This window comes from Hyla sarda, chromosome 9 (assembly GCF_029499605.1).
Source record: "Hyla sarda isolate aHylSar1 chromosome 9, aHylSar1.hap1, whole genome shotgun sequence".
NCBI lineage: Eukaryota > Metazoa > Chordata > Amphibia > Anura > Hylidae > Hyla > Hyla sarda.
The window spans coordinates 177,546,445-177,565,655 of record NC_079197.1 but is presented as its reverse complement, the minus strand read 5'-3'; the positions used below and the strand labels follow the sequence as shown (position 1 = coordinate 177,565,655).

Below are 19,211 nucleotides of genomic sequence, written 5' to 3'. Positions count from 1 at the left end.
AACGCAGCAGCGGAATGTCCGTGCAGAATATTCCTGCAGAATTCGGCACAGACATTCCACCATGTGAACATACCTTAAAGGGGTACTCCGAATTTTTTTATTTAATCAACTGGTGCCAGAAAGTTAAAACAGATTTGTAAATGACTTCTATAAAAAAATCTTAATCCTTCCAGTACTTATTAGCTGCTGAATACTACAGAGGAAATTCTTTGCTTTTTGCAACACAGTGCTGACATCACAAGCACAGTGCTCTCTGCTGACATCTCTGTCCATTTTAAGAACTGTCCAGAGTAGGAGAAAATCCCCATGGCAAACATATATGCTGCTCTGGACAGTTCCTAAAATGGACAGAGATGTCAGCAGAGAGCACTGTGTTCCAAAAAGAAGAAAAAAATTCCTCTGTAGTATTCAGCAGCTAATAAGTACTGGAAGGATGAAGATTTTTTAGCAGAAGTAATTTACAAATCTGTTTAACTTTCTGGCACCAGTTGATTTAAAAAAAATAAATAAATCTGAGAACCTCTTTAAGGTATGTTCACATGGTGGAATGTCTGTGCCGAATTCTGCGGAATATTCCGCAGGGACATTCCGCTGTCTGATCACAGCGGTCCTGCTGCACCAGGCGTTCGTTTTAAAGAGTCTGGTTTAGCGCTGGAGGCTTGTCACGTCATGGTCACGCCCCCTCAATGCAAGTCTATGAGAGGGAGCATGACGGCGATCACGCCCCCTCCCATAGACTTGCATTGAGGGGGCGTGACTGTGACGTCACAAGCCTCCGACCCGCATCGCCAGTCACCTGGCACGGAGCACAGTTCTGGGGTGCTGTGACGGGACCCCTGCGATCAAACATCTTATCCCCTATTCCTTTGGATAGGGGATAAGATATCTAAGGGGAAGTACCCCCTTTAAGACCTGACGTAACTCAGGTTCAGTAAAACATAAGTAGACTTTAGAATGTAACCCAGCATGGCGGTGAGGTTTAAGCCATAAGGAGAGACACACGACGATCACATTTGCTCAGTAAACCCACTCGAGTCAAAAAAGGGAAATAAAATGCAAGATACTGCTCTTTATTTTTGATGCTCATTATGATGAGGAAACACAAATATCCGCACGTGAACATGGACAACCTTATCTTACAACGTGTACGTCATTTACACCCACACACTGCCACATTACTGCTTATTCCAGAGAGGAACTGGTTACCTGAAATAAAATAAAAAAAAATAAAAAGTGGAATTGATCCTCAAAAAAAAAAAAAGTTGAAAACGGACAACAAAAAAAAACAAACAAGCAAAACAGGTAAAAGAGAAACAAAATGTTAACATTTCTCGTTCTGTATAATAGTGCAAACAAAAGGAATCTGTCACCAGCACAGACCCCTATAATGTACAAGATGGCGCTCCGCTACAGCGCGCAACAACGACCTCCACATCCAACCACCCGGCTACTGAGGAATAGAAAGGAATCCCAGCGCACACAGCCCCAGTAAAAATTGGGTTCATTTCGGCCAATATCGGACATAATACAGGCACATGTGTCCATATTATCACTACAGGTCCCAGCACGACCATTGGTCTTCGATATCAGGCATCACGGGTAGGTGGTAGGTCAGTGCTCTTCATACTGCAGACCTCCAGCTGTTGCAAAACTACAATTCCCAGCATGCCCAGACAGCCGTTGGCTGTCCGGGCATGCTGGGAATTGTAGTTTTGCAACAGCTGGAGGTCCACAGTTTGGAGACCACTGTGATGGATCTGTAGAATGCAGAATCAGTGATGCTGGAATATAAGCATGGATGTCTGAGGATGCCGGATCCAAAGCGCAAATACTTTGCACAAATAGTTCAAGAAATTTCATAGTCACACTCTTTCTCCACTTATTTAAGCTTCTTTCCAACCCCTTATTTAAACTTTTCATCCACTCCGAAGAACTGCTTAAATGAGCTCACTGAGGGATCAGGTTACAACTACCCATAGATGTCTATGTAGAGGGGAGGAGGAGAATGCAGAGTAAGACAACAGGCAAAGCAAAACAGAGAAGCTACTGAATAGTGTTGAGTAGAGATGAGCGAACGTACAGTAAATTCGATTCGTCACGAACTTCTCGGCTCGGCAGTTGATGACCTTTCCTGCGTAAATTAGTTCAGCCTTCAGGTGCTCCCGTGGGCTGGAAAAGGTCGATACAGTCCTAGGAAAGAGTCTCCTAGGACTGTATCCACCTTTTCCAGCCCACCGGAGCATTGGAAAGCTGAACTAATTTATGCAGGAAAAGTCATCAACTGCCGAGCAGAGAAGTTCGTGACGAATCAAATTTACTGTAAGTTCGCTCATCTCTAGTGTGGAGCACAAATATTCATAATGCAAATTTTTACCGTGAATATCGGCACTTTGCCATTTCGCAAATATTTAGAATATAGTGCTATATAATCGTAATGACGAATATTCGTGTTTTTTTTTTTTTCACATGCAAATTTTTATGCAAATTTTCCATGCGAATAGGGATCTATCTTGTGGGTCTGTTTTTTTTTTTTCCTTCACATGCAAATTTTCCATGCGAATTTCCGCATTGAAAAACAAAGAGAATGAACATAGCGAATATGCTAATTTCACGAACATAGGATGAATAATCATCAATATATTCGCGAAATATCGCGAATTCGAATATGGCCCCTGCCGCTCATCACTACTGAAAACTATAGTAAGTATCATACCTCTCCCAGCGCTGGATTCACAGAAGAGAGGATCCTGCTCAATCCATTATCTGTGATTGTGCCAGGGCTCACAGCCAAATTTGCCAGGATGCCAAGAATTTGCCAGTATTACACAAGTTTGAAACCAGCGTTAGGGTACGTTCAAACGGGCGGATCCACAATGTATTTTACGCTGCAGATCTTCTGCTGCAGAAAGACCGCTACAGGGTGCCTTTAGATGTGCCTGCTCGGAGCAATACGCCGATACGAGCACACACACTGATGTGGGAGACGCCGCGCATGCGCAGTGTACTCGCACACATCGCAGCTGCTCCCCCTGCTCCCTGAGCTAGGCCAAGAGCAGTCGTAGTGTGTCTGTTTGTAGCCGCGTATTGCCGCTCCTACTAGGCACATCTAAAGGCACCCTGTAGTGGTCCTTCAGCGGCGGATCCGCAGTGTAAAATACTCTTAGGGCAAATTTAAGAGAGGTTGTATTTGGAAAAAGTACATAGAATGTTAGAAATCCCTTTCAGATGATTGAAAAGGTCAAAGAACTATCTGCAACAAATCGGCAGGGATGTAACTATAAGGCCCCTGTTACACTACCGTTGTGTTCCTGCAATCATTTCCATCATGAACTCCCACCAGAAAGTCCATAAAACGGCCGTCAAAAAATCCCATACATTTCAATGGGATTTCTGACCATATTTTAGAATCGGTTATGTCCAGTTAACGTCCAATATTTTTGACGGGGCAAATAACGGTGAATGCAGTAATTTTTGTCCCGTCAAAAATGACGATTAAGTAACGGACGTAAAATTTTTTACACTAAGGTCTATGGGTTACTGATGTTCACAAATGACATCCGTTATTGTCCGTTATTTCGGCGTCCATTTTAGGACATCGTCAGTCGTAACTCCGTCCCGCGTCAGGCAAAACAGCGTCCAGCCTCAGACCAATCTCAGTCAGTCATCAGCAACAACTCCCTCCTCCAAAACTCTATTATCCCTCAGACGAAAAACTTCCTGCCGTATAGCAGAGCCGAATTAGTGTTGACTCTGCTATACGGGTTCTGCTATACATGCTATTCTGTGTCGGCTCTGCTATACAGACCCTGTAGAACATGTAGGGGGCATTTATCATTGTAGGTGTAGGTGAACCATTTATCATTGTAGGTGTAGGTGAAGCATTTATCATTGTAGGTGTAAGTGAAGCATTTATCATTGTAGGTGTAAGTGAAGCATTTATCATTGTAGGTGTAAGTGAAGCATTTATCATTGTAGGTGTAAGTGAAGCATTTATCATTGTAGGTGTAAGTGAAGCATTTATCATTGTAGGTGTAAGTGAAGCATTTATTATTGTAGGTGTAAGTGAAGCATTTATCATTGTAGGTGTAGGTGAAGCATTTATCATTGTAGTTGTAGGTGAAGCATTTATCATTGTAGGTGTAGGTGAAGCATTTATCATTGTAGGTGTAAGTGAAGCATTTATCATTGTAGGTGTAAGTGAAGCATTTATCATTGTAGGTGTAGGTGAAGCATTTATCATTGTAGGTGTAAGTGAAGCATTTTTCTACACCTTTTTTTTTGTGTGCTGTAATGTGCAGAAGCACCAAATCTATTAAATGGTCACAGAGTATTTGATACATGTTGCGCAAGTCCGAAATTTCTCTCTTCACATACACCAAAAAGCTAAGCTAAGTCTGGGCTGGTGTAGTTTTCGAGACTTTTCAGTGGCCTTGCACCTTTTTTGCACCTTTTTACAAAAAGGTGCAGTTCATAAAACCCGTCCATATCTTGTGTATTGCCAAAATCAGTGGGTTGCAACTCAAAATCAGCAGAAATGTGTAAACCAAAAGGCGCAAATAAACCCTGTTTGCGCCTTTTCTAGACACAAAAACCAGTCTGAAGACAATGATAAATGTCGGTTGTGTAGTGCCTGTGGTACATGTGCAAGTTTCACAGTTACGACTCTGCTATACATGCTGTGCAGTGTCGGCTCTGCTAAGTGGCAGCTAGTTTCATCTGAGGGAGGAGAACCCTTTTTGGACAAGGGAGGAGGGAGTTGTGGCTGATGGATGGTGGCGATTGGTGTGAGGGAGGAGGCGGGACGCTGTTTTGCGGGACGGAGTTACGGCTGATGACGGACGATGTCCTAAAATGGACACCATACGTTATTTTTATATTCCGTTATGATCCATTATTGCTACTGAGCATGCTCAGTACAGCATCAGAACCAGGAAGTCACATGGAAATAAAATAACGGAAATAAAATAACGGACTATAACGGATGATAACGGATGGATACACATGTCCGTTAAAATTGGTCATCAGTTATCATCCGTTGTATTCAGTTATTTCATAATTTTTTCATGACCCGTTATTGCTGAATAACTGGTGTCAGAAGGCAGGAACATAGCGGTAGTGTGAAAGGGGCCTAAGGCTATGTTCACAGGGCAGAAATTCTGTGATCCTGCTCAAATTCCATCCTGAAAAGCTTGCTGCGGAATCTGAGCAGAATATCTCTGTGCTAAAAACACAGAATTCTGATGAAACTCCAAGCCCCATCAACTTCAATGGGATTCTGCAAAATTTGAGGACACGTTCAAATGTTTTTCAGAATCCGGAGAGCAGAATTTAGGGCTGCAGAATTTCTGCAGTCGAAATTCTGCAGTGGAAATGGGATAGCGGAAATCCCATTCAATTCAATGTGCAGTTAGTTTTGTGGAATTTTTCAGTTGAATTTTCCCAGCAGACATAACCTTAAAAGGGGTACTCCGCTGCTCAGTGTTTGGAACAAACTGTTCCGAACGCTGGAGCCGACTCCGGGAGCTCGTGAGGTTATAGCCGCGCCCCTCATGATATCACATCCCGCCCCCTCAATGCAAGTCTATGGGAGGGGGCGTGACTTGCATTGAGGGGGCGGGACATGACAGTGACCCCTTTAAGGACCCTTTCACATGGTGGAATTTCTGGGGGGACATTTTGTAGGCCATCTCCATAGCGGATTTCACAGAAATAATGAACGTGTTTCATTCTTTCTGCAGAGTCCAGAATTTGAATTTCTATGGTGGAAATTCTGCTATGTGCACGATGAAGCAGATTCCCATTGAACACAATGAGAAGCTGCAGCAACGGAATTTTTTCTGTTTAGAAATTCCACTAAGGCAGCGTTTCCCAACCAGGGTGCCTCCAGCTGTTGCAAAACTACAACTCCCTGCATGCTCGGACAGCCGAAGGCTGTCCGAGCATGCTGGGAGTTGTAGTTTTGCAACAGCTGGAGGCACCCTGGTTGGAAAACACTGCACTAAGCGGTGCAGAGAAGCCATACCTTGTCATTAAAGGGGTACTCTGTTGGAAAAAAATAATTTCGAATCCACTGGTGCCACAAAGTTAAACAGATTTGTAAATTATTTCTATTTCAAAATCTTAATCCTTCCAGAACTTATCAGCTGCTATAGACTACACCGGAAGTTGTATTTCTTTCTGGAGTTCTTTTCAGTGCTCTCTGCTGACACCTCTGTCCATATCAGGAACTGTCCAGAGTAGAAGCAAATCCCCATAGTAAACCCCTCTACTCTGGCCAGTTCCTGATACGGACGGAGGTGTCAGCAGAGAGCACTGTGATCAGACAGAAAAGATCTCCAGAAAGAAATTAAACTTCCCATGGAACATACAGCAGCTGATAAGTACTGGAAGGATTAAGATTTTTAAATAGAAGTAATTTACAAATCTGTTTAACTTTGTGGCACCAGTTGATTAGGAAAATGTATTTTTTTTTACACCGGAGTACCCCTTTAATGCGGTGTAATGTATTACTGCCACAAAAGACCCCAGCACATGACAGACACGGGCTTTGGTACAGATCTTCTATTTCAGGTTTGGATGATGTAATTTTATAACATTCATTACGGTGTGAATTAAAACTTAAAGGGGTACTCTGGTGAAAAACTTTTTTTTTTTTTAAATCAACTGGTGCCAGAAAGTTAAACAGATTTGTAAATTCTTCTTCTATTAAAAAAATCTTAATCCTTCCAGTACTTATTAGCTGCTGAATACTACAGCAGAAATTATTTTCTTTTTGGAAAACAGAGCTCTCTGCTGACATCTATGTCCATTTTAGGAACTGTCCAGAGTAAAAGGAAATCCCCATAGCACACATATGCTGTTCTAGACAGTTCCTAAAATGGACAGAGATGTCAGCAGAGAGCACTGTGCTCATGATGTCAGCAGAGAGCTCTGTGTTTCAAAAAGAAAAGAATTTCCGCTGTAGTATTCAGCAGCTAATAAGTATGTGAAGGATTAAGATTTTTTAATAGAAGTAATTTACAAATCTGTTTAACTTTCTGGCACCAGTTGATTTAAAAAAAAAAAAAAAAAAAGTTTTTCACCGGAGTACCCCTTTAAGTTTTAATAGGATTACTAAAATACACTAAAATAAAGATAGCAGGGTTTCCTCCACTAATAAAAGATCAACAATATACTCAGGGCTTATATTAGTGTATATTCCCTGTATATTCTTTTAGAATAATAATTACAATTTAACAACAGAAATAAGCAATCAACGGGGGGAGTAATGGGGGAGGGGCAGCTCACCCCAAACCCTTTTAGTCTATGTTCACACAGCCGCTTGCGTAAGGAATGTCCGCCCAGAAAACACGGGTGCACATTCTGCAAATCTGAATGATCCGGCGGGCGCTTGGAAATGTGCCATCTCATGGATGGCAATGCATTTCCGAGCACATTCCGCAAAAAGAATGGATATGTCTGTTCTAGCCGCGGATTCTGGAATCGGGATTTCCGTGGTAGAAACATCTGCTGCGGAAATTCTGCTGTGTGAAATCAATGGGACCCTACTGCAGCGGCTTGTCCATATGGAATATTCGTGCAGAAATTCCGCAGTCTGAACATCTGGGCTCCACACAGAAATCACTTCAAAGGGTTACTCCACTGGAAAACATCTTATCCCCTATCCAAAGGATAGGGGATAAGATGTCTAATCGCGGGGGCACCCCAGTCATCAGCACCTCCGCGGTGGTGGCACCCTAGTCATCGGGTGCATGGAGCGAACTCCGCTCCGTGCCGGATGACTGGCGACTATTGCCGCCACGCCCCCTCCATTCCTGTCTATAAGAGGAGGCGTGACGGCTATGTATTAGCCAATATGCCCCCTCCCAAAGACATGAATAGAGGGGGCGTGGCATGGCGTCACAAACACGGAAGCTCCAAGCTTCTGTGTTCCAGACGCCGCCGCTGCCGGCCCAGAGATCGCGGGGGTCCCCAGCGGCGGGACCCCTGTGGATCAAACCTCTTATAAGATGTTTTCCGGCAGAGTACCCCTTCAAGGATATCCCATAATTCTCCAGAACTGGTCATTAGATTGTGATTAGGCATCTGGAGTTGGCGGATGCAGCTGAATCCACACGTTTTTATGCATTCTCTGGATATATCGTGCACTATAAGAGTCTGTACCGGTGACGGACGTCCCACACAACACATATCAAAGTAATAAAAGACACACAAAACGTTCATTGTTGCAGGACTCGTCTGAAGTAGCCCTGGGCCGTGGTTTATGGAGTGCGGTTTGGTCGGCGGCATGCTAACAAACACACAGCGTTACTCTGAGAACGGGGGGGGGGGGGGGGGGGTGCGTAAATGTTCACTGGAAACCGGTGAATCTGCAGCCCCTTCACTGCAAAGGCTGATGGGGGGGGGGGGGGGGGGGGGGGGGGGGGAACGCACTTTACGGGTTACGCCACAGCTTGGAATTACGGGTGATTCCTTTCATTTGACAGAATTGAGGCTGTTGTACTGATCCAGTCAGTGGTCGGGGTGAAGGTTACAGGACAAATACTGCAAAACTGAGGAATTGCTTGGAATTTGATTATAAAGGATATTTAGATATTGGAATGTGCAATTGTCATGAGTGTCAGCTCTTGGGCCCAGACCCTGTTCCATGAGCTAATTGAAAATGATGGCCCTCCAGCTGTTGCAAAACTACAACTCACAGCCTGCCCGGACAGCCAACGGCTGTCCGGGCAGGCTGTGAGTTGTAGTTTTGCAACAGCTGGAGGGCCATAATTTGGAGACCACTGTATATGTGTATGTGTGTGCATATTATATATATATGTACAGAGGTCCCTCAAGTTACAATATTAATTGGTTCTGGGACGATCATTGTATGTTGAAACCATTGTATGTTGAGACCAGAACTCTATGGAAACCTGGTAATTGGTTCTAAAGCCCCAAAATGTCATCCAAAAATAGGAAAATGTGAAAATTAAAGAAAAATAAGTAGATAACTAATTATATATATATATATATATATATATATATATATATATAACATATAAAAGTAAGAAAGATCTGCTGGGAGCTGTAAATCATTGTCTATGTCAAAGCAGGGAGCCTCCAGCTGTTCCAAAACTACAACTCCCAGCATGCCCGGAGAGAACAGGAGCTTCTTCTGGGTCCTGTACAGTACACAATGTCCTAAAAAAGTAACATGGAGTCGCCCTCACCTGGTGTCCAAAGGAGCAGGTAACCCTGGTACAGGTAAAGAGTACAGAACATGTAATACCTCCCTGTACTGTAGGGGGCGCTACCAGACACCAGTCAGTGCATACGCATCAGTAATACAGGTAAAGAGTACAGAACATGTAATACCTCCCTGTACTGTAGGGGGCGCTACCAGACACCAGTCAGTGCATACGCTTCAGTATGTTTTTACCAGTAAATTGCCCATTCTGATTGGTCAGTTCTCTCGGCCATTGACAAGTTTCACAGATCTGGGCTGTCTTTGTCCAGATTGTCATTGTATGTGGAGTCTGGTTTCAACTTACAATGGTCCAGAAAAGACCATTGTATGTTGAAACTATTGTATGTTGAGGCCATTGTAAGTTGAGGGATCACTGTATATGTGTACACACAAAACACTTTTTTTTTTTAAATTAATTCTTATATATATATAACTATATTCCTTATAAGAGAACTCACTAGTATTGCAGTAGTTGTGCCAAACCGAGACCATCTCCTGCCGTCCCTCACTCGCACAAGACGCTTTCGACAAGAGATAAAAGTGCTAAAAGTTCTGGTATAATTCTTCCATCTATAGATATAATATATATTTATTTACATTATATATTTAAAAACTCCATCAGACTCATACGTACAATAAAACAGGATCCTACCGCACAACATTCCACTGTAGTAACGATACGTAAGGTCCTTACTCGGGACAATGTCGCCTTGTCTAGCACCTTTATATATCTTGCTTCATTTGACCTTTAGTATCGTGGAGAGGGAAGAAAAAATAATAATATATATGCTACTGAATCAATACTGTATCCAGCAACACGTCGTGTTAGCAGCGCTGTAAACTTTTTATACACAAAAACACGTCATTCACCGCTTCGTTTCGCAGAACAGGGAAGTTTTGCAAACGTTCAGGCACAGAGTTTTAAAAAAAGGAGCGATTGTGAACCCTGGACAGATAACGCCTTTTGCATTGGAGGTGGAGACAGTCAACCCTCCCAAGCTTGCTGGTACTTGTGGTTCTCTTGTGGTTTGGAGCAGCCACAGACTGCTCATTTCTGATCTGGAGAGATTAAAATAGACCCCCATCCCCCCCCCCCCCCACCCAAACTGAATCTTTCTTTTCAGGGTTGGTTCACACGTTAAAGATTTAACCCCTTCACGGCTGAGGAACGCACAGCAAAGTGCAAAACGTAAAAGGGAGAAGAAGAAAAAAAAAAGACTGCGGTTCCCAGCTTTGAAGCGGCTGAAATCTTTCTGCGCCCTAGGTGGCAGCTACAGTTACATGATCGCCTCTTTGTGGTGCCTCATGATATGCTGATTTTTTTCTGACGGCCTCCGGAATCCCTTCTTGCAGAACTCGCAGCGATGCGGGTAGTCCTTTGTGTGTATGGAGATGACGTGCCGCTTAAATCCGGATGCGTCCGTGGTGCTGTACTCGCAGTATTGGCACTGGTACACTTTCTTGCCGCTGTGCGTTTTCATGTGCTTCTTGAGTTCAAGTTGAAGCCGGAAGCCTCGTTTGCACTTTTTACATTTAAAGGGCAAGTCCTTGGTGTGAACAGAGAGGATGTGTCCGCTTAGTATGAAGGGGTCGGACGTTTTAAAGTCACAGTGTCGGCACTGGTGAATCTTTTTGCCCTTGTGGGTCTCACTGTGCTTCTTGAGTTCTGAGGGACGGTGAAACCCTTTCTCGCACACCTCACACTTGTGCGGGAAGTCCTTAGTGTGAACAGATATGACGTGCCGTTTAAGGTCGCTGGAGTTGGTGCTCTTGTGGTCACAGTGAGGGCACTGGTGAGTTTTGTGACCCTGAAATAGCTCTGTGTGCCTTAAAAGTTCCTTTTCATCAGTAAACGCCTGTGGGCACTGTTCACACTTATACCGCAAGTCTGTCCCGTGGCGGCTTTTAATGTGTGTTTTTAGGTTGGACTGGTCGGCACACCTAAATTCACAATAGTGGCACAAGTATGGCTTCTCGCCCGTATGTGTCCTCATGTGTTTTTTTAGCTCGGAAGGGTGCCGGAAACCCTTTCCGCATTCGACACACACGTGAGGAAAGTTTTTGCTATGGACTGCCAGCAGATGGCGGTTCAGCAGTCCCTGCTCACTGCTCTCATAGTCACAATATTTGCACTTGTGGAGTTTGGGCTCTTTGTCTCGCAGGATGAGTTTGTTGGAGTTGAGGGGGCTCGCCTCGCGGTACCTCCGCGTGTATTCTGTGAACTCGTGCGTCTTGTCCACTTTGCTGCTCAGTTTGTGGCTCTCCAGATGGTTGTGGAAGCTAACCTTCTTGTTGGTAGTGAAGTCACAGTCCGTGCACTGATACTTCTTCTTCATCATGTGATCGGGGTGATTCTTCATGTGTCGTTTCAGGAAACCTCGGGATTTAAACTTCTTTCCACATATGTGACAAGGGTAGACTGTTAGCGGCTGCCCATCTGGACCAATGATGACCGCTGAGCAGAAAACACAAGAGCAAAAACTAAAATAATGCAACAAAGTATAAGTATATTCAGCAGATGTTTTAGGTGTGGCCCCACCAAATTGAAGGGGCACTCCAGATAAAAGTTTTTAAATCAACTGGTGCCGAAAGTTATACAGAACTGTGAATTACTTCTATTTAAAAATCTTAAGCCTTCCAGTACTTATCAGCTGCTGTATGTCCTGAAGTAAGTCATGTAGTCTTTCCATTCAGACACAGTGCTCTCTGCTGACACCTCTGTCCGTGTCAGAAACTGTCCAGAGCAGAAGCAAATCCCCATAGTAAACCTCAACAGCTGTGGACAGTTTCTGACATGGACAGAGGTGGCAGCAGAGAGCACTGTGATCAGACTGGAACGACTACACAACTTCTTCTGGGGCATACAGCAGCTGATAAGTACTGGAGTCTTGCAATTTTTTTTTACAAATATTTAAACTCTCGGGCACAAGTTGATACTGGATGAGGAAGCTGTGCAGTAAAGAATGCAAAAAACAATCCTGCAGGATAGAAAAAGACCCTAAAATAACGTGAGTGCTAAAGCTGCAGTATTAGAAAGCTCTGAAGAAAAAGTGCGCCCTGAATGCCAATCTTGCATGATCAAGGAGCACCAAAGGTAAGTTTCCACGTGGCTGAATGTGGAGTGCCACGGCATGCTCTGAATGTGGCATTAGTATCTTAAAGGGGTACTCCAGTGGAAAAAAATTTTGTAAAAATCAACTGGTGCCAGAAAGTTAAACCGATCTGTAAATTACTTCTATTAAAAAAATCGGAATACTTCCAGTACTTATCAGCTGCTGTATGCTCCAGAGGAAGTTATTTTCTTTTCGAATTTCTTTTCTGTCTGACCACACTGCTCTCTGCCGACACCCCTGTCCATGTCAGGAACTGTCCAGAGAAGGAGCAAATCCCCATAGCAAACCTCTCCTGCTCTGGACCGTTCCTGACATGAACATAGGTGTCAGCAGAGAGCACTGTGGTCAGAAAGAAAAGATATTCTAAAAGAAAATAACTTCAACTGTAGCATACAGCAGCTGATAAGTACTGGAAGGATTCATATTTTTTAATAGAAGTAATTTACAAATAGGTTTCTGGCACCAGTTGATTTAAAAAAAAAAATAAAATAAATGTTTTCCACCGGAGTACCCCTCTAAAGCTAGCTCTCCCATTTACCTGGACAGGTGATAGAGGAAAGATAACAAAAGTTTTGACTGGTTAGGGCAGTGATTAGAGATGAGCGAACTTACAGTAAATTCGATTCGTCACGAACTTCTCGGCTCGGCAGTTAATAACTTTTCCTGCATAAATTAGTTCAGCTTTCAGGTGCTCCGGTGGGCTGGAAAAGGTGGATACAGTCCTAGGAGACTCTTTCCTAGCAATGTATCCACCTTTTCCAGCCCACCGGAGCACCTGAAGGCTGAACTAATTTACGCAGGATAAGTCATCAACTGCCGAGCCGAGAAGTTTGTGACAAATCGAATTTACTGTAAGTTCGCTCATCTCTAGCAGTGATTCCCAACTGGGGTGCCTCCAGCTGTTGCAAAACTACCACTCCCAGCATGCCCGGACAGCCAACGGCTGTCCGGGCATGCTGGGAGTTGTAGTTTTGCAACAGCTGGAGGCATCCCAGTTGGGAGACACTTGGTTAGGGTCTAAGTGTTTAGATCTCCCACAAATCTCAATGCATAGCTGGGGGAAGCGTACAGCGCTGCGCTTTACTCCTCAGCTCCCTGCAATCTTCTTCTCACTGCACTGGATATTAGATCTTCAGGGCTCATCTCATGGTGAGATAGAGATCGCAGGGAGCCGGGAGTGAAGCACCCAAAGCTCAGTTAGGCTGGGTTCACACTACGTTTTTTCCCATACGGGAGCGCATACGGCAGGGGGGAGCTAAAACCTCGCGCTCCCGTATGTCACCGTATGCGCTCCCGTATGTCATTCATTTCAATGAGCCGGCCGGAGTGAAACGTTCGGTCCGGTGGGCTCATTTTTGCGCCGTATGCGCTTTTACAACCGGACCTAAAACTGTGGTCAACCACGGTTTTAGGTCCGGTTGTAAAAGCGCATACGGCGCAAAAATGAGCCGACCGGACCGAACGTTTCACTCCGGCCGGCTCATTGAAATGAATGACATACGGGAGCGCATACGGGAGCGCGAGGTTTTAGCTCCCCCCTGCCGTATGCGCTCCCGTATGGGAGAAAACATAGTGTGAACCCAGCCTTATATCGAGACACTGGTGAGGATCTGAAGAATCAGACACAAACTTATGACATGTCCCTGCAACATGTGAAAAGTTTTTTTTTTTTATATAATGACAGGGACACTTTACTCGCTGTCGATCAAATAAATATACGTAATACTCCTGGCTACTTTGCCTTTGCTTTCCTGCAAATGGCGGTACCTGTCTGCCACTGCCTGGCGTCGCCTCTTCTCCTCTTCTTGGCCTTTTGTTTTAGAGCTCTGCTGGTGGCAGTACTGTCGCAGATCTGCAGGTACTGGGTCGCTGTTCCATTCTTGTTTTCCAGCCGTGGCTCCAAGGTTCCTGGAGCAGAAAATGCCATATGTAACTGGACTGTGCCGTCATCCCTGGCCCATCCATAAGTGGCGTAGTGTCACATTCAGAGCCAAATTCATAAGTCTGCTGGAGGTCACGTAGATTCAGACTTATTTTACCCATTACGCCTGCGTATGTAAAGCTTTATAGAGGTTCTCAGCACTGGAGAAATGTGATATAGAGTAGTGATCATAGGCAAAGGGGATTATGGACTTTTCCCATTTAGAAACATTATACTATACTGCATCTCCTTAAAGGATAAGTCTCATGCTAGAAAACGTATCCCCTATCCTTTGGATGAGTTTTAGATCGTGGGGGGTTCGAGCTCTGGGGCCCCCTGCGATCTCCTGTACGGAGCCCCTGTGCTTTAGCACAGGAGCGCCTCACGACCCCGCCCCCCCCCCCCCCCCCCCCCCGAAACGGAGGCCGCCACGCCCCCTTCATATAGTTCTATGGGAGAGCTGTTCGTCAACCTTCCACTCTCCCATAGAACTGTGGCGGACTCCGTTTCGGGCAGGGGTCGTGACGCGCTCCTGTGCTAAAGCATACAGCAGCTGATATGTACTGGAAGGATTACGATTTTTTAACCCCTTAAGGACCAAGCCCATTTTAACCTTAAAGGAGTACTCCGGGATGGAAAAATTGTCCTCCATACTGCTGGCAGTAAAAAAAAATAAAGAGAAACATACCTTCCTTCGCTCCCCCGGTGCCTCCGGTAACCCACTCCGGTCTCCTTCGGATAGGGGATACATTTTCTATCATGAGACTTATCCTTTAACTGGCTGCTTCCCAATTCAATTGTGAATTTAAATAGTGATAAGATAGATTTATGGAGTAATGTTCTTCGAACAACTTCTATTCTATAGTTCACAAGACTCTAATGCATTAGATTGTGCACCTACATAGTGATAAGATAGACCTAAGGATCAATGTTCTTTGAACAACTTCTATTCTATAGTTCACAACACTATAATGCATTAGATTGTGCACCTACATAGTGATAAGATAGATTTATGGAGTAATGTTCTTTTAACAACTTCTATTCTATAGTTCACTACACTCTAATGCATCATACTGTGCACCTACCAAATGTATGGCAATGCCTGCTCTGTCTGTGACACTGAACCTGCAGGGGTAAAAAAACAATACACCAGACCTCTAAAAAGGTAAACTCCAGACTCCTGTACCCCATGTAGACCCCTTTGGTCCCAGCTTATCCCAGTGAGAACAATTCTACAGAACTGCTAAAATCCATCATGTCCAATCCTTCTTCTCCCTGATATCTGTCACCAGGGGAAAGTAGGGTCACCTCTATAGACAATAGGTAGTTGGCCATTCCAACCAACGTTGTCAGATTTTGACGACTTTCCTCAACTGTCTGCGGACACTTTTTTTTTTTTATAAGGCTTTTCTTAAAAACAGGAAAACAAAACAATACAAGACACTCGACGCTGCACGTAGCCGCCGCCAAGGGCAATCAAAATTCAGTGTATGGAAGCAGGCAGCGCCAGTCATCCAAAGTTTCCATAGGGCAAAACAATACAGGTGGCGGAGCTGGAGTATAAGTGTCCACGGTGACATCAGTTAACGCTCCATAAGAAGGGGGAGAGTCTGTATAACTTCATCTGAGTGTGTATAGGCAGTAACAGTATCTCCTGCTACTTTATAATAAAAGAGAGTATTAGCCATGCCTTTATAGGAACCTAGTAAAGTGCCATAAAGTTCTACAGATTTGTAAATTACTTCTATTTAAAAATCCCCTTTCAGTACTTAGCTGCTGTATACTGCTGTATACTCCAGAGGAAGTTGTGTAGTTCTTTCCAGTCTGACCACAGTGCTCTCTGCTGCCACCTCTGTCTGTGTCAGGAATTGTTTGCTATAGGGATTTGCTCCTGCTCTGGACAGTTCCTGACACGGACAGAGGTGTCAGCAGAGAGCACTGTGGTCAGAATGGAAAGAACTACACAAACTTCTTCTGGAGCATACAGCAGCTGATAAGTACTGGAAGGATTAAGATTTTTTTAAACCCCTTAAGGACCAAGCCCATTTTAACCTTAAAGGAGTACTCCGGGATGGAAAAATTGTCCTCCATACTGCCGGCAGTAAAAAAAATAAAGAGATACATACCTTCCTTCACTCCCCCGGTGCCTCCGGTAACCCACTCCGGTCTCCGCCGCGATCCTCTTCCTGGTTGCCAGTGGTCGGTGAGTCATACTGCACTCAGCCAATCACCGGCCGCAGCGAAGCCCCGACTTGGCTGGCGATTGGCTGAGCTGACGTTTTTGGCAAGGCAGCAGGTGCCTTCGCTGCGGCCGGTGATTGGCTGAGTGCAGTATGATTCACCGACCACCGGCAACCAGGAAGAGGATCGCGGCGGAGACCGGAGAGGGTTACCGGAGGCACCGGGGGAGCGAAGAAAGGTATGTATCTCTTTATTTTATTTTTTTTTACTGCCGGCAGCATAGAGGACAGTTAAGAGGACACTTTTTCCATCCCAGAGTACACCTTTAAGGACCAGGCCAATTTTATTTTTGCGTTTTATTGCATACATTTACGTCTGTGGTCGTTAAGGGGTTAAATAGAAGTCATTTAAAAATCTGTATAACTTGAAAAAAATTTTTTTCCTCCATTATACCCCTTTAATATTATACTAAGAGTTTCTAAGATTGGGAACAGTCAGCAGAACACTTCCAGCATAGCTGTAAAAGTAACAAGTGTTTTGAAACTCAAAGCCGACCTCCAACCAAAACCTGAAAATGCAAATATAACTGCAAGAAAGACCTAGTCTAGGAAGCAAAGACACAGGGAGCTGTTTGCAGAGCTAATTTGTGTGTGACAGAGAATTCTCCTAACTACCAACACGGTGGCTTTAGGGGGGCACAAAGGAGAAGAAAATTCCCAGTGATCACAGTGTCAGGGCCCTGAAAGATTCCTGGACCCTGGATGGTAAGTTCAGTTGTATCAAATTTTAAGCAAAAAATGACAAATGTCATTCTGCCCGACACATTGTGAATGAAAAAGACGTTTGAGCTTGGTATGAAAGTGTTTGGGATATAGGGGTTTACTTTCATACCTTGCTCTGTAATAACTCACCAGTCTCCTGCCAGTCGCCATATTTCCTGGGCAGCTCTCGCTCTTCTCCTACAAAGAAGAAAGGAAAAAAAAAGTCACATACGAATATTAGTCATTTTTGGTAGTATAAAGTGACATCTGTCATTCTGAATATCCGAAAACAGATCTAAGTAATACAGGAGAACGAAATAAAAGATCTAAATAGTGAAGTGTAGAAATATGGACGGCACTCACCAGGGTAGTAGCTTCAAAATATCCTTTATTGTGCAAGCAGGGTGGCGGTGTCAGGCAGGTATCGTGGCAGGAACGCCGAAGGCGTTCCTGCCACGATACCTGCCTGACACCGCCACCCTGCTTGCACAATAAAGGATATTTTGAAGCTACTAACCTGGTGAGTGCCGTCCTTTTTTCTACAATTAGCTTTTGGATTTATTTATAATGTTTCTGGACTGAGCACCGTGCTGGCTAGGTAGCTATCTTAACACACACACACCTGGGTCTTTCTAGTGCCGTAGTTACAGCAGTGCCGAACTCTCTGCCTTGTCCACGTTAAAGGGGTACTCCGGTGTAAAACGTTTTTATTTTTTTTTATCAACCGGTGCCAGAAAGTTAAACAGATTTGTAAATTACTTCTATTAAAAAAATGTTAATCCTTCCAGTACTTATTAGCTGCTGAATGCTACAGAGGAAATTCTTTTCTTTTTGGAACACAGAGCTCTCTGCTGACATCACGAGCACAGTGCTCTCTGCTGACACCTCTGTCCATTTTAAGAACTGTACAGAGCAGGAGAAAATCCCCATAGCAAACATATGCTGCTCTGGACAGTTCCTAAAATGGACAGAGATGTCAGCAGAGAGCACTGTGGTCATGATGTCAGCAGAGAGCTCTGTGTTCCAAAAAGAAAAGAATTGCTCTGTAGTAGTCAGCAGCTAATAAGTACTGGAAGGAGTAAGATTTTTGAATAGAAGTAATTTACAAATCTGTTTAACTTTTTGGCACCAGTTGATTAAAAAAAAAAAGTTTCCACCAGAGTACCCCTTTAAATAAAAGATCTGTCAGTTTCCAGAACTTCCACTGGCAAAATGAACCACAAGTTGCATATTGTAAGAGACAGAATATTTAGGGCAACTCGACTGCTAACCAGAGTTCATGGAATAAATCTGAGTAAAAGTTCAGTAACTTTACAAAAACTTTTATTTTCTGCTTTGCATGGTATTTTGTACCATTCAAAACAAGAATCAAATACAAAATTCTGCTGCTAACCTATAAAATAGACAGCGATTTAGACCCCTCCAATACTTATCATGTGTACCCCGCCCCTCAATGCAAGCCTATGGGAGGGGGCGTGACAGCTGTCACGCCCCCTCCCATAGGCTTGCCTTGAGGGGTGGAGCGTGACGTCACACGCCGCCTGCCCCGTGGTCGCCGGTAATCAGTCCCGGAGCGATCATGCTCCGGGGACTGATTTTAACTGGGGTGCTGCATGCAAGATCACGGGGGTCCCCAGCGGCGGGACCCCCGCAATCAGGCATCTTCTCCCCTATCCTTTGGATAGGGGATAAGATGGATAAGCGCCGGAGTACCCCTTTAAAGAAGTTTTCCAGGACTATGAGGGAGATTTATAAAAACCTGTCCAGAGGAAAGATTGCCGAGTTGCCCATAGCAACCAATCAGATCGCTTCTTTCATATTTCACAGGCCTCTTTTAAAATGAAAGTCCAAAACTCAAATCCCACATAAGATGAAAACAATATTTAGTTACAAAGTTAGGTTTATAACCACTGTCCAAAAATTGAGCTTTTGCTTATTGTAAATGTTATTCTGTTTGCGGTGCCATAAAGCACTGATATTTTGCTACCATTGTCTCATAATAATCA

The 19,211-nt window shown here is 44.1% G+C and overlaps 1 protein-coding gene across 6 annotated transcripts in view; it reads right to left on the bottom strand.

Annotated features, from left to right (window-relative positions):
* Positions 1-1,043: 1,043 nt before the first annotated feature.
* The window catches only part of ZNF711 (zinc finger protein 711), a 47,328-nt gene continuing 29,160 nt past the window's right edge, over positions 1,044-19,211 (bottom strand). For 3 of the 6 annotated variants that reach the window (XM_056540425.1, XM_056540420.1, XM_056540426.1), the window contains exons 7-10: positions 17,356-17,403; positions 14,110-14,250; positions 9,688-11,684; positions 1,044-1,206 (exon numbers count right to left, since the gene is read on the bottom strand). In XM_056540425.1, coding sequence (XP_056396400.1) covers positions 10,507-11,684; positions 14,110-14,250; positions 17,356-17,403 — 1,367 coding nt within the window. In that variant the 3' untranslated portion in view covers positions 1,044-1,206; positions 9,688-10,506. The remainder of the gene's footprint in view (positions 1,207-9,687; positions 11,685-14,109; positions 14,251-17,355; positions 17,404-19,211) is intronic. The other 3 variants (XM_056540421.1, XM_056540422.1, XM_056540424.1) reach the window with 3 other exon arrangements.